At 34.1% G+C, this 16,903-nt stretch overlaps 1 protein-coding gene across 1 annotated transcript in view; it reads right to left on the minus strand.

Annotated features, from left to right (window-relative positions):
• The window catches only part of LOC149423316 (disks large homolog 1-like), a 469,358-nt gene that overhangs the window by 25,198 nt on the left and 427,257 nt on the right, over positions 1 to 16,903 (minus strand). The window contains exon 5 of the mRNA XM_089632667.1: positions 1,131 to 1,211. Within this exon, the coding sequence (XP_089488793.1) occupies positions 1,131 to 1,211 (81 nt within the window). The remainder of the gene's footprint in view (positions 1 to 1,130; positions 1,212 to 16,903) is intronic.

Genomic DNA, 16,903 nt, shown 5'->3' on the forward strand with positions numbered 1-16,903 from the left:
TAGGTTCTATAAATATGGCATATTATGACAAGCTCATCTCTAAAAATAACCTTAGTGGTAAGTAGTAAAATTATTAGAGTTTGGTTTAATAACCGAGTTATTGAAGAATGTCGTTTATTTTTATTTATTTTTTATTTTTTTTATTTTTTTTTAAATTTTTTTTTTAATACTTTTATAGTGACGTATTGCCCATCTCACTAGGTGTGGAATGCCTGTGTTGAGATGGCAATTTACATAGTGGTTGTTAATAAAATAAAATCAGTATTTTTTTGTTTTTTTTTTTTAATTATACAATTCAAGAATTAATGTAGAAGGTGGAGGCGAAGCATTAATAATTTTAAGTAATTAATAAATAAAGTTTAAATTTCACCAAAAGGCAAATTAATTTTATCATAACTAAGTATATCCGTTATAATATTGTTACGTTGAAAGCCAATCAATGGTCAATCGATTTTCTATTTACTTTTCTTATTCTGGTAAATGCTCAAACTTAAACCATTTTTTTCCTCTTTCTTTCTTCTCTTATTTTTTATAATAGTTTACTATATTTTTTCTTGCAATTAAATATCAATGAATACCATAATCACCCTACATATATACTACATTATATTGTAATGAATTGCCTGGAATTAGATTAATAGTATCCCATGTAGCTACCCAATTCGTAGAAACGTTAATGTAACAAATTGTTCTTTAAATATTTAATCTTTGTGCTATTTTTATTTTGTAAAATTATTAACCTCAACACAGGATTTTAATGTAAAGAAAAAATAAATAGTAAATTGTTTGATAATTTAATTTGACCGTTTGAGCAAAATGTCCATACTGTATATCTGCTCAGTGTGATTGGTGAATGCAATGAATATAGTTAAAATAACATTTTATATATCAGTTTTACTAAAAAACGTGGTGTTTATAAAGAACATATATAGAATATAGAACGGTGAAATACTAATTATTAGCATGACGTTTGTTTGGTTAAAACGTTCTCAACCCAGGCTCAAGGCCAGCTTTACCACACCGACGTTGAACGGACGTGTAAAAACTATTTTTTTGCGATAACGCCTCTTTTCCACTCAATGCTTCAATTACGCTTTTTGCTAAAGGAATAAATTATATGTTATACTTACTAAGGTGACGTGGTTCCCCGCCCTTTTGAGCGCGTCTACGGCCGCGGCGTGCGGCACTCCTACCACAGATATCCCGTTCACCTGCGGAGTTAAAAAGAAGTTCTCATTATTTATTGGTTAAAACCAATAATATTATATAACAGCCTAGCGTATCTAAAAGCAGTTGTGGTAATTAACTGCAGATCATAGTAAAAATATTTTTTAAAGAATAATAATGATTAATTTAATAATTAGTAATTGAAGGCAATTTTAACGACTCTCAAATAAAAGATGTGAAACAGAAAAAGATTCGGTCGCATCTACGCATTCAACCTAGCATCTGAGCCTAGCCCGGGCTTTGCTCTACCACGAGCTAATTCGACCTTGTACCCTTCGATCATATGACATTGTTATTGTACATTTTATAAATACATTGTAATTGTATAAATATGCCTGTAAGTGTGAATAAGTCTGTGTTGTGTGCCTTTGAGTGTGTGTATTAGGGTGTATCGATTTTAAACTTTTTTTTTGTTTTCAAATTCCAAGTTGAAATAAAGTTGCTACTAGGTACCACAACTTACCACAATTTTTTTTGGATTTTTAAAAAAATGTGTAGGTCTCCCGCACAAGGCCTAAAGTTTTAATTTTTTTCAAAAAATATCAATTTTTTTTTAAATTTAAAAAAATAAATTCATAACTTTTGTGTTTATTCCAAGTTAAAAAACAGTAATATTAGGGCATAAAAATAAGTAAAAAACGGTTTTTTTTATAAAATATGGTATTTTGGTCTCCCGCACAAGCCCTAAAGTTTGTTAATTTTGATGAAATTTTGTAATTTTGTGTACATATATGAACCATGTTTTTTTAAAGTTTAAGCCACCGGAATTAATTGTAATTTTCTTACAGAAGGCATAAAATGAGACAATATATATATACATAATTCTTATATACATACACTAAAAATATATAGCACATATATACTATATATATATAATATGTTTTATACCTGAAAAAAGATAGTTGGACGGTGTAAATTGTATGAGAAGGGTGTTGAAAGAAACTGATGTTATTTGCTATTACTGTTGTTTATTACAAAAGTATAAAAGGTTATAACATGTCATAAAATGTAGTATAAAAACTAAGTACAAAATGTTGCTGATTACTTTCCATACGACATAAGTGGCAGTTTTCTTGTTCTACTGCAAATTTACTGACTTGTTTAAGTATTCGTCCTTTCATCTTGGCTTCAAAACCTTAAATCAAAATTATGTATAGTATTTACATAGGCCTAGTGAAAATTAACATGGTTCATATATGTACACAAAATTACAAAATTTCATCAAAATTAACAAACTTTAGGGCTTGTGCGGGAGACCAAAATACCATATTTTATAAAAAAAACCGTTTTTTACTTATTTTTATGCCCTAATATTACTGTTTTTTAACTTGGAATAAACACAAAAGTTATGAATTTATTTTTTTAAATTTAAAAAAAAATTGATATTTTTTGAAAAAAATTAAAACTTTAGGCATTGTGCGGGAGACCTACACATTTTTTTAAAAATCCAAAAAAAATTGTGGTAAGTTGTGGTACCTAGTAGCAACTTTATTTCAACTTGGAATTTGAAAACAAAAAAAAAGTTAAAAATCGATACACCCTAGTGTGTATGCCTATGAGTATGTTGACCGTGTTATATCCATCTGTCTGTGTATGTTGTGCTTTTGTATTGTAGTCATCGAAGTGTTATTCTTCGGAATCTATTTTTTATATTGTGGTTTCTAGATATACGTGTGCTGTAGTGCTATAACTAATATTGTGAAATTGGCCAGCCGATAAATTTCTTTGGTAGTTAGCGGTTGATTAAAATGAAGAATAAACAAAAATTCCACTAAGGGCTTCCAGTTTTCAATTTGGGAGGAGAGAAGAAGAATTTATTGGATAACCAACACCTCTTCCATAATCATCCCGAGTGGTACGCTAATACAGGTGTCCGGGTTCATCAGGAGAGACTGGTTTGGAGAGACCCTTTGACCTCACCAACTGGTATCTCGACCCATCGCCTTGCGCCGCAGTGGAAGGGATATATACATATGTCATTCACTCCTGGACACAATGATCCTTAGATTTCTACCCAACCATTATACCATTTACCATCCCAGAACTTCCCCTCTTTCATTTCTTTAAAATGAATCTCCGCACAGCATCCTAAAAGATTACACAGGCCCTGAGAGAAATTATTTTCACTATTAAATATTTAGTTCGAGGTGTTATTCTTTAAAGATAGGCTGTTTCATAGAATTTCATCGTTCGTTTTCGGGTTCGATGATATTCCTATTCAAATTCTGTTATTATATCATTAAAAACAAGTTGCTTGACAGAACTGAAATAATATCAGAACTTGAAAAAATCTTTTTTCAGAATTTGAAAATTTACTTTGAAATATGAAGGATTCTTTAAATTCTCTGAAACGATCCGTCCTAAGTATACCAAAAATCAAAATATTTGTCCTTAGCTAGAAAAGTGAATATAAGGCTGGCCGCATACATACGTTTTCCGTATTCGATTTCCGAATTCGTTTTCCGTATTCGGACATCCGAATGCACGGAATCAGTAGAAAATACATTAACTTCCGCACACGTTCGTTTTAGTTCCGAACGGAACAAATTCCTTACGCACGTTCCGAATGCGAGCCGGCGCGTTCGGAGAAACCAAATGGAAAAAACCTAATGACGTCATGTGGAACGCAGCTCTTGCATACACTTTGTTTGTGCCGACGCAAACGTTCGGAAATTTCCGTTCAGTAATTCAGTGTTGCCAACGGATCTTGACCTAATACATAAGGTAGCGTAAAGTAGCCGAATTTGCTGTTAGGTGGGACATGTTTAAAATTAATGTTTTTACGTGAAAATAAAAATTTCGTGGGGGGGGGTGACTAGAGAATTTAAAAAAAATAAAATTTATAAATTTCATGGGGGGGGGGGGTGGCTAGAGAATTTCGGGACATGTTTAATTGATGTTTTTGAAGTAGCTTAATTGGCGACCAGTCGCCTTTTAGATTTTTTCGGCGCCGATTCTCGCTCTGAGTAACCTAAATGGCGATATATCGCCCTTGTTGGCAACACTGATACTGACGTTTATACATTCCGAATGAAGAAAAACGAACGTTTGCGCTAGTCTCACGGAATTCCGAATACGGAAAACGAATTCGGAAATCGAATACGGAAAACGTATGTATGCGGCCAGCCTATGTCACATATTTAAATAAAAATGGAAATATTTATCCTTGACACAGATTGCATTTATTAAGTTCAGATAAAATCTTGCAATAATATACAATGATAGCTTTAGTCGAAGTATGATACAGTTATATATGATAGAAAGAGATAGACAGTGGTAGAGCAAAGCCTCGTGTTAGGTTAAGTAAGGTTAGGTTGAGATCCTGGATTCAATTCTTAGATGCGACCTATTTATCTATTTCTGATTTTTTCGTTTCACATCTTTCGTTTGAGTTCGTTAATATTGCCTTCAATAATAACATATTTCAATTTGAGGTTCTACTCGTTGAGTTATTCCAAAAATTAAAAATTGTTAAAATTTTTATTTGGTACTAAAAATATTGTTATAAAATGTTTTGAAAATATTTCCTATGTGGAAATTACCGTTCCTAAAAGAATACATTAAATACACTGCTACTAATGGGTACGAGATATGTTCTTAATTCAACCATACATAATTATTTTATTATTCATGAAATTTCTGTGAATTCACGTTTAAATTTGATATTTTTGTAATTTTGAGATACGAAACAAATAAAAAAGAACATCATACCCTGAATAAAATTTGTATTGTTATTTTAGTGAAAACGATAAAAGTTTTGCGGTTTTTTGTTTGTTTAGGAAATGAAAGAAACCGCTGTTAAAGTGAAATGAAATATTTTTTATAACTTACAGATTCGCGACATGACGACATCTGTAGAAACAAAATAAAATTAAACATATTCGGAATTTTTAATAAGCCGACTTAGCGCAATTGGTAGAGCACCTGACCGGCAATCAGAAAGCTGCGTGTTCAATTCCCGTCGGCGACAGGTATTATTTTGTCGGGAGATTTTTTCAATATATATAGATGATTCAAGCTTATAATTATTGTTGCAAAATAATATGTTATCCTTTGTGCTATGCATAAAAAACCTCGACTCTTAAACATTATTTTTTTACTAAAAATGGAAATAAAAAATTTCATTTTATTTTGGAAAGAAAATATAAGTAAATTTTCTAAGTTATGAGGCCTTTTCAAGATATACAATTCCGTAGTACATTATTTTGGTGTATCTCATAAGGTTTAGCCAGCGTTAGCAATGTAAGCGATGGAAAATATTTTTTTTACGTCTTGATAGCTACTTTGTTTTATACTATTTAGAGATTCCATAATACGGGCATGTGCCTAGTATGGTGGCTGTAGAATCGAAAAACTATGGTCATTTAAATTTTTATGAATAAAGAAACATAAAAAAAATCTAGTTGTTCAAATAGTGAATCATTGCATCAAACAGTTGGCTTTTAAGTTTTCTGACAGTTATTAATTGACTGAATGCAACCAATGCAAGAAACATCTGGAAAAACTATTGGTGGAGAAAAATTAAACTGACTCCTCGGAGATAATTAGACAAAATGAGAAATATTATAGTAGTGGGTAGAAATTACCTGTTATTCAGACTTTCTTAAATATTCTCGCCATCACTATTTAAAAATTAAATGGGATGGCGATATAAGATGCCAGACAGTGAAAAAGGGATAGAGTGGCGCTAATGGTAATATGTTGACTGGCTGTCTCGGCGTATTTTTCAAAGTAGACAAAGTTTTCATCCTTTTTTTATATAAATCAATTTGAATTACGCTTTTGCTTTCAGTAATGTATGAATGCAAATCTTGGAAGCAGGAATCAACCCACATTAATTTGAAATCGGATGACATTCCTGAAGTTAAATGTCAGACCTACGTGATTGGCATTTGGCGAGGTTGGTGAAGTTGTCGACTTCAGTTCCTGGGTAGGAGGGTTCAATATCCAGTTAAACCAAAAAATAATACATATATATTGAAATATTGAAGACAATATTAGTGATTTTTAAACGAAAATCTGAAACAGAAAAATCAGAAAAGGAAACGGTCACATCTGGGACTCGAACCCAGGACCCTTGTCTTTCCGGGACAATGCTCTACCAACTGCGCTAATGGGACCCTATTCCCCTCGGTCACTTTTAACTGTATCATACTTCGAATAAGAACTACCAACATTGTCTTCATTTTTTCACCGCACATTTTTATTGGCAACTATCTTTATGTATTGTATTGACTTTATTTGTACATAATAGGGTAGACCGAGGCTATTCGGATCATTTTTTATGTTTTCTTGAAAAAAATTAAAACTAATGCATTTTCGAAAAAAAAAATTATTTAATATTAAGCATTCGACATTTTTATATGTTTTCATTTTAATGATCATAACATAAAGTAACTTTAAAAAAACATATGACTATTACTGTAGACCTCTCCACTGATCCGAATCACCACATATATATGCGGTGATTCGGATCAGTGGTGGGGCTACTCGGATCAAACCCGAAAAAATAGTTAAGTATGAAAAAAAAACAAAAACCAAAAATAGGTTTTAGAACCCATAACTAATATGAAAATATCATGACACTTATTATACTATTATTGGCTTACACACCGCACAAATAAAAACTTTATTAAACACTTTCTTGTCGTAACATTTTTCCATTCTGTGCAAGAAGAACATTGAATCCAATCTTCCTTTAAAGGATGTACAAAAGCTTCATTGCAATAAATGCAAAACCACTTTCTTGAAGCCCCAACCGATGAAGAAGCTGTTATGGAAGATTTTTTAACTTTAAGTCCCGGGTACCTTTTCATTTGAACTGTAATTTTGGGCGGTTTTTGGCGAGAGATCTTTTGATTTACTTTGCATTCGAGGCTTTTATTTTTTCTTCAGTATCTTTACGCAATTTGGAAACGTTTACTGGAGATTTAATATGAAAAATTGGCACCTTTGCATCGCGGAAGTTCTTTTTAGTTGGCACATTCTTTTCAGGAGTAGGGAGAATATTTCTAATTTCAAAGTTAGTGGATTTAGTTGCCTGTTCTATTATATTCTTCATATTTTCTAATTCAGGTGGAGCTATTGGTGAAAGTTCAACAAATTTATATGTTGGAATCGCATGACGGTTAATTGGAAAAATTCCAGTGGCTTCAAAGCCACTAACAGCATTTCCAACGGTGGCAGATAAATTCCATGCACTTTTGAATATTGTCCCAAATATTGTTGATGCTTTTTCCAGGATTGCTGTGTTGCCATGTTGTAGCGTTTTGGTGATAGTAGGTTTTGAGAGGCTCAAAAACACTTACATCTAATGGCTGCAGAGCATGAGTAGTATGTGGAGGGAGAACTATGAGTTCCATATCAAAATTTACACATATATCAGCAATACTCAATGCCATGTGTGAACTGTGACCATCCAATATGATAATAACTTTCCAAGTGTGCAGCCTTCAGCAATAATATGCGGAGGATGATTATTTAGGGGCATGCCGGATTTGTCCATATTATAAATGCATTCTGGTGTTCCTTGTAACTGACAGTCTCTTATTACCTTTTCCAGTGCGTCATAAAAATTTGAAATTTTGTCTGGATCCATTCCGTTAATCCTTGCTCGAGATAGTCCTACTGGTTTTCTTATGGAGAGGTATGAATGACGCGTAAGAAAACTATGAAACCAATTTTGACCTGCCATTCCAACTTCTGAATTAAATCTTCGTTGAGTTTGATTACCAAGACGATTACAATAATCAAAAGCGTATTTCCTGACCATTTTTGGAGTAATGCCGAATCCACGTTTAGATAAATAAACCAACCTTTCCGCAAAACTGTTTTTCAGATTCAATATCTATTGCAGGTCTTGCTCCTGGATTAGAGATGATCCTGATGATGAAGTCGTATGCCTTTGTAATGTCGTGTATGGGATTCTGTAGCTCACAGCAGCACTGCGTAATCCCATTTCACCGGATTTTACTTTCCTAACGGCTTCATCCATTGCAATTTTCGACCATGATTGATTAGTCGTCTTTTTCAAGTAGTTGCGCATCATTAGTTTCAAATAAAAATATAAAACAATTAACGCGTCGAATTTTAAAAGCATTAAAATATGATCCAAATAGCCCCCCCATTGTCGGTCCGTTTTACCTCACATTTATTAATATGATATTTACTCAAAATAAAGTACAAAAACATACAAAATGCAATTTATTGCGCTTGAATTCTGTTTACTGTGCATTTGATTGATAAGTATATAACATATGAACATGACTAAATAGCTTAACTTTTCAGAAAAAACACTAAGAACGCAGAGAACAATATTACATCAGGCATTTATTTGAGACATAACATGTGCGATCTTCACACATATCGATTTTTAGCAGTCAACCCACGCAATCTGTAATATCGGTAATTTTACTATTATGACATACGGTAGATGGGGATGCTATGTCCAAATTCTTTCATTGTTATTTGGTTACAATAGCCGAGATATATCCATATTGCTTAGCTTGATCCGAATAACTCACCTGATCCGAATAGCCTCGGTCTACCCTATGTGAAATGTTAACTCTTCTTCCATCCACAAGCTAAGGCTTTTAATGGAAGACCAGTAAAATTATAATACAAAAAATGTAACTAACTAAAAAAAAAAATAATAAAAAAAAAAAAAAAAAAAATTGTCTTCAATATTTAAATATTACAATTTGAGGTTTTACTCAATAAAGTTATTCCGAAAAATAAACATATATATTGATTTACGATTTATAGGTTGATTAAAAAAATATTTTTTAATGCCTAACCTCTAGTCTGTCTTTTCAATAAATATACATTCCGAACTCTTTTGATATGCCATGTTAAAAGATATCAGTGCAGCGCTTTGAAAATCTACAATGCTACGAATTAATTCATCAATCTAATAATTTATTGTACAATACGTGTTAATTTAAAATACATCTTAACTTTAACGTACTTATCTATTAATAGTACTGTAATCGTGAATCTAGAAATATGTTGAGAAGTAAGAGCTTCATAGATGCACGCACAGATGGCAGTGCATAGAGTTTGCGTGAAGTTCGCAAGATGGAGCCAGTGGCCAGTAGTCGCCAGGGCCAGTGGGAAGGCTCCCAGAAAAACTAACTGTTTCAGATTCCAACTAGCCAGCTTCTAGTTAGGTTGACTATCGAGTCACCTTTATATTGTGCGGAGTATTAATAAATCCCTGATTAATCTAAAAGAACCAATTATTTATAAACTCTTTCCAAGACGAGTTGGAAACCTGTTTGTAAGAAAACAACAAAATATAATCTCGAAGTATATTTATTTCGCGTTAGCTATCAAGATGGCAGTAGAATGAGGGCGGCAACATCCTTGTTTAATCCATAGCATTTAACCTTAGTACCTTAGTTTTAAGCCCAAAGCACCTGAAGCCGTAATGAATTGCAAATGTACGGCAATTTAACGTAATTTCGCGGAATATTGGGAGTGGAATGCGGTACAAGGCTGCGAGGTGTTTCTATTAGTAAAGCTGTTATTTAGATGAAAGGATTTAATACGTTTTGTATAATTAACAGTAGAACTTTCCACACAATGAAACATGTAATTTTATCCTTAATTAAGGGGACAGTCTGCCGGTGCTAACGTTCTTACAACGCCTTATTTCTATGTGATATATATTATCTTTAGTACAATGCTCTCGTCTGTATTCATATACAAGCAATTGAAAGAATACAACATAAATTCTTGCGTTTTTCAAAGTTTAAAATGAGTATTCCAGCAATTTTGTTGATATGATTTAAGATTTTCACGGCCAAAAGTATTTTTGTTATTTGTTTTTGGGGGGTTATGCTGTGTTGCGCTAACTCCATTGCAGTGTCCATCATCAGGGCAGATGTGTTATTTGAGGTTGTGATGAAATGTGAGCTTATGTATGAAGTTTTGATACCGTGTTTCCAGGTTATTGAGAAAGGAAAGTATCAAGACTGTCTTCGGACACGGCATAACACCCCAAAAACAAATAAAAAAAATTTGGTTGATCTATAACACTTTTTTTTACATCAAAAGAGAAAACTTATTTCCCTCAGGGCCTATGTCATCTTTCGGGGTGCTGTGTTGAGTGTCTTTTTAAGGTAAGGAGGGTGAGGAAGTTCTAGGAAGGTAAAAGGAATGAGGGTTGGGTAGAAATCTAGGTATCAGTGTGTTCAGGAGTGACGGATATATGAATACATCTCTCCAAGGCGATGGGTCGAGATACCAGTTGGAGAGGTGTGAGAACTCTGTGAGAGTCTCCCCAAAGACTATATTAAACAACTATATTCTAAAACTATACTCATTTACATTCATAAACACAAAACACAAGAAATAACAACAAACACGTACAATAGAAACACTAGATCTCATGATCAAAAACTTATCCAACAAATAATTACAAATACAACTTTTGGGCAAAAAAGCTTCTTATATCACAGTATTAAACTCTACAACAAAATACCACTCACACTCAAAAACCTCAACACTTTAACATTTAAATCTGAAATAAAAAGCTGGATACTTAACATAGGAAGATCTGAAATAGAAAATTTACTGAAATCAAACACAGACTAAAACAGAATCAACTGAACTATACCAAAAAACAGTACCTTACTTATTTTAAAATTACTTAAAAAATATATATATACTACATTATACTTTGTTGTAATATTAATTTCTTATAATTAAATTATAATATGTAAATGACATCCTCAGCACGGGAGATCCCAGTGAGGATATCATTATATCTATGTGTTAATAAGAAAAGAAGACAATAAATCATTATTATTATTATTATTATTATTATTATTAAATCAGCCTCTCTCGATCTGGCACGCCACGCAGATGATGGGCAGGCGCATCCTGAACACACCTCAATCGATGAACTTGGGGTGACCTGTGGCAGAGTTCTTGACAATCTAATAAATAGTTTCCTGGGGCGGCGGTACCCAAACCCGCCTCCCCAATTAAGCCCCGAATATTCCTCTTTTTTAATGAAATGAATATGGTTAAATTTTCAGACAGAAGGATTTACACTGACTTAATATTTATTTATAAATTTCTAAATATGTATTTCATAGTCCAAAATTGCTTGCATTGATGTGCTTCTGGATTCCACTAATAGTAATAGGACATTTTGAGATTTGAGTGAATAAATTCTGGGACTAACTACAATATTATCTATTCCTCATTGGCCAGAATACTATATTATGTGAGGAAATAATTATTCCCAGTCATTGGACTTCTTAAAAAAAAAATTGTTACTAAGGCAGTTCATGTTTTATGTACATCCCAAATAAATTTCTTGTTTTAATTACGAGTAATTTTATAATCTTAAAAAATATTGTGTCTTAATTTCTAATATGTTAAATTCTTAAGTTTTTTAAGTAATTAATAATTTGTCCTCTCCTCACCACAATAATAATAATAATAATTGGATGACTTGTATAGCGCCGTTTTTGTGCAAAATCACCTCAAGGGCACTGTACAAATTTATAATACATTTCTACAGTGATCTGTGTTATTACTAGAGACTGGATTAAATGCATTTGCATATTTGCATATGCAAATGCATATTTAGACCATTTTCAGCGGTAGTTGCATATTTTAGCAAATAATTTGAGATCTTGCATATTTATGCTTGATATCGTTCAGATGCCTCACATAGCGACACTATAGACGTCAGATAGCAATGCGCGCGGCCAGCGAAGCTGAGCAAAGAACTGATAACTGATCTTACTGATCGCTACGGCTGGCGGCCGGAGCGGGGGGGAACCTCTCTCATCTTCGCCTGCGCTCGCGCCTACTCGGCTTAATTCGGCTAATTGCCGAAAACAATTCATTCATTCGTATGAGGGGTGATTTGGTATATTTTTATGGTAATTCAGTGAACTGCGAATTTTGTTTTTGACTGGTCGCACGCGCTGTTCTTTAGAGTTTCGTCTAGTGTTTTGTTTGTTTGCACGAAGTTGTACATTGTGAAAGTGAACCATTCCCCCTGATAAAAAAGTGCCCATACGTGGATAGCTGAATATCCTGGAATGTTAACATACGACGGAAAAGTTTTATACTGCCGAGTTTGCGAGAAAAACATTTCTAGCAGAAAAAAGTTCCAAATAGACCAGCATGTCAAAACCAGTGTTCATATCGCAGGAGTGCAGAAGAAGGGCCCACGACAACAAGTTTTTACAGTGGCAAGTAGCAGTAACAGTGAAGTAAAAGAAAAATTTGAAAACATACTGAATGTAATATAATATAATTACACACATTATTATAACCCAGGGTTTGAACCTTTGTGCCAAATTGATAACTTCATCAACGAGGCAGGTGAAATTTTGCCCGGAACAATAAGTTCAAAAATCGCACCCAAATTTAAATTCTGTCCAGCCACATCAGTAGACGTAGAACGTTCCTTTTTCACTTACAAAAATATATTAAGCGATCGTAGACACAATTTGTCTACAGAACATTTAGAACAGTACTTAGTCATATACGTTTTTAAAGGTAAATTCTAAATTTTATTGTTAAATACATTTTATAATTGATATTTTCGAAAATATAATTGTTATCCTTGAGAACTAATAGTTTGCTAAAATAAAATAAAAAAAAAGAAATAAATACGACTTCCTGTATTATTTCATGTTGCATATTTTGACCCTTTTTATGGATTTTCGAGCATATTTTAGCTATTTTTATTGCATACTTGCATGCATATTTTGGGCTATTTTTGTTGCATATAATCCGGTCTCTAGTTATTACTAACTATTTATGGACATAATATACAGTACAATACTTACCTGGTAGGTCACTTGAGATTAACACTTAATTAACATTATCTAATTGTTTATTAGCGAATTTTAGATTCAGGATTTAGGACTTAATTGGAAAATTTAATATAACTGGACTTTGTCTTAGGAATGGTATATTTAATAAACAGCTTAAAAAGGTAAGTTTTTAGTTTAGATCTGAATTCTGTTGTACTTGTTATGGATCTTAGTTCCGGAGGGAGTTTATTCCAAGCCTTTGGCCCAGATACTCCGAAAGCGCAATCACCAAACTAAGTATTTGGATTTCGCTTAGGTTCTATCAGTATGCCTACAGCTGATGATGTTGCTGATCTAAGAGTTGACTGCCTCATACCAGTGTTTTCTGAGAAGCATAGTTCAGAGATGTAGGGTGGGGCCATTTCATTGATGGATTGAAACACCATCCAGCACAGTTTGTACTGGATTCTTTCAGGGCACTTGAGCCAGTGAAGGTTACAAAGGTTTTCTGAAATGTGCAAATATTTTGAAACCCCGGTTATGAGCCGTGCTGCTGCATTAAACACTGATTGAAGTTTGTCAATTTGATATTTTGGAAGGCTGGCATAAATGCCGTTGCAGTAATTGAAACGTGAGACTACGTACGAGTTGATAAATAGTTTTATTACTTCTGTAGAAAGGTTTCTTCGGACAGACTTGAGTAGTCTTAGTTGAAAAAACCGGTGCTTACAGTCCTATTTATTTAACTTTTAAACGAAAAGTTTGAATCTAAATTGACACCCAGAAGTTTGACTGTTGTTTTTGGGATGATATCGCTGCCGGAAATAGTAATAGGTGAATCGTCTATGAAATGTTGACGTATGTTTGTGGCCGCCCAGAGAAATTCAGTTTAGATGTATTGAGCTTCAGCTTGTTTGAAGACATCCAACGAGTTATTGCTTCTAGAAATTCAGTTATACGGATCTTGAAACTATTGATTTCGTTTGGAGCGCAGTAAAAATAAACTTGCTGATTGTCAGCGTAGCAGTGATACAAGAGATCAAATGATTCGATTATTTTGGCGACAACGATTTGTAAAAAGGATGAAGAGAAGTGGACCCAAAACGGATCCCCGGGGTACCCCTGAAGAAAGTGTTGCGAAGTTGGACAATTTATTTCCAACCCTCGCGGCTTGTGAGCGATTGGATAAATAGGATACCAGTCAATTTTTGATTTAAACCAAATGTTTCCTCTAATCTCCCAATGAGGAATTCATGATCAATCGTGTCAAACCCTGCACGCATGTTTAGATTGTTTAGGAGTGAGATAAGTGATAACTTACCTGACTCTACGGCAAGAGTTATGTCTGATATAATACGAAGTAGTCCGTTTTCAGTTAAGTGGAACTTTCTGTACGCAGATTGACGTTTTTCAAATAATTTATTTGAATTCAAGTGACTGGTTATTTGTGCGGCAGCAATTTTCTCCAGGATTTTTGAAATAAATGTTTGAACGAAGACAAAATTCTTTTAGAATTTACAGTGAATATTGGCGGAGGGGCGTGCGATGCGGAAGCACGAATGGATTCAATTTTTTCCCGAAAAAAAATTGAGAAGGCTTCCGGGGTAATATCTAATCTCGTTGGAACAGTGACTTGGGAAAGCCACAAGCGTCAGTTTTTGTAGGAGATTGTATAAAATATGATTTAATATGTTATATTTTGTAAAAAAAATAAGAAAAATTACGTTCAATACAAGTACATAAATACTGTAAAATGTTAATTTTAAAAAAAAATCCGACTTTATGTCCGGGTTAAATCTTCCCCACAGGAAAAACTAAACCCTTCCACACACTTTTCCACAAATTATTATCTAGTCAATCCACATTATACAAGTGCATCATATAAGCATAATAAATACAAAACAATAGAGGAATAACACGTCAACTCACCAGAGATCAAATAGGAAAATAATTCACCGGCTCCAGATATTTTCATATCAGAGGGTTCACAGCTTGGTAGAACTTCTAACTGGACCTATAAATCCCACTGATCCCTCAACATAAATATTTAAATAATCTTTTTTAATCCTTGATGTTTTTAAAATTATTAATTTACTATTACTATTTATATGAAAAGCCCCTAAAAAGTAAGCGTAAACAAATAAAAAAATAATATTATTTAATTTAATCCAACAGGAAGTATTATTTTCAATTATTTTTTGCAAGTGAGCAATTGTTAAAAATTAAGTTTTGCAATTGTTTGACATTTTCATCAGACTCAAAAGTGTCACATCGGGTAAATGCCGCATAGATCACGAAAACCATGTTATTGTTTGTGGTGAAGTTTGGTAGTATTACCATTTATTTAATCAAAAAAGCCTTATATTAACTCTAATGAGGCTCTTTATATCTGAAAAGGTGATGGAAAATAATTTAAAATGTTTGAAAAAATATGAAAATGTTTTGATCTTGGATATCGGAAAAATAATGTTAAAATTAATTGACTATATTCGGGGATTGTCGTTTATCATTAGGTTAATGCATACTTACGTCCGCCACCTGTCCGACCATTTTGTCAACAGGAGAAGAAAGAGCGCCCGGGCAGTACCTTATCTACCGTGCAACAATTTTTTTTTTGTATTAGGCAATTCACACTAAAAAGAGTGCTATGTGGGCCGTGCAACAATGAATAACAAGTGGCAACTTCAAAGCCGCGTTGCGCTCAAAAACTGAAACTATTCGCCCTGGAGTTTTATGTGCACGTGAATTTACAAGGAGGGTAACTATTATCAAGGTAGGCGTATTTGATATTCTGGTGACATCTTCACTGCAGTGCCATTTTCCGTTCATTTTCATATCCTTCTATTAATTTATACAATTCCGTAGCCCATTGGTTGATTGCAAAACTTAATTATAAACCTTCTGGGAGAAATTATCTAAATGATAGTGAATGCCTTATCTAAGTCCGTTGCGTAGTTTAGACGAACTAAGCGCACTAACAGACAGGCGCTGATATATAGGGTTTTCCAATAAGAAGTGTTATTTTGAATAGCCCGCTATTTTGGTAGATTTTACTTTTGAAGCTGTCATTTTTAATTTAGATACATAATAAAATAAAAGAAGTGATAAGAAAGTGATAAGTTATAAGAAAAGATGTGTAGTTTGTGGCTAGTGTGTGTTTATGTATATTAATAAATAAAAAAATTTGGGGATCAGGTGGTGAAGGTACGAAATGAAAAGCGTGTGGTGAAGTTCACTGTGTTTTATTGATGAGTCAGTGTAGCCGTAACGAGAGTTGACGCTGGACAGAAGAATATACCGGATGCTGGCTGATGATGTGGTGGTCGAGCGCGGGTCAGTGAGTCGACGCCGGGCGCTGGTGACCGGGACTCGATGAAGGTCAGGCACTGGCGAAGAACGTAGGTCTTCAGGCACTCCAGTGCTGACGAAACGGCCGAAGGTGCGGCGGACCTTGTAGGCGGTTGAACGGGAACGGTGTGACCAGTGAGGATGCTGCGTGTCCTCGTGGTGGTCATGGTAGCGTGGAAGAAGCGCTGGTCAGAGACGCTGGAACCAGGGCGCTTGTAATCCGAGCAGCGCTTGCCAGGAACGGCGATCTGGACAAGGCGCTAAGATGATGTCCCGATAGAGTCCATGATGGTACGGGCGAAGCCGGGAATATGTCCTTTGCGCTAGTAAGAGTAGCGCGGGTTAACACTCGTTGATCCTTGTAGACTGACGGCGGAATGATGACTGACTGACTCGCTGCGTCGGGCATATTTATACTGCACGGCTGACGGCGGCAGTAGGTAGGTGGATGGCAACTAAATCCTAGGCACTCGCACAGACTGTATGTTTCAGGAACCTTCGATAGCGCGGCAATTATGCCTAGGCCGTAGACTCGTTCATTC

This window comes from Hesperophylax consimilis, chromosome 6 (genome assembly GCF_061612785.1).
Source record: "Hesperophylax consimilis isolate HC1 chromosome 6, BYU_Hcon_1.0, whole genome shotgun sequence".
Lineage (NCBI taxonomy): Eukaryota > Metazoa > Arthropoda > Insecta > Trichoptera > Limnephilidae > Hesperophylax > Hesperophylax consimilis.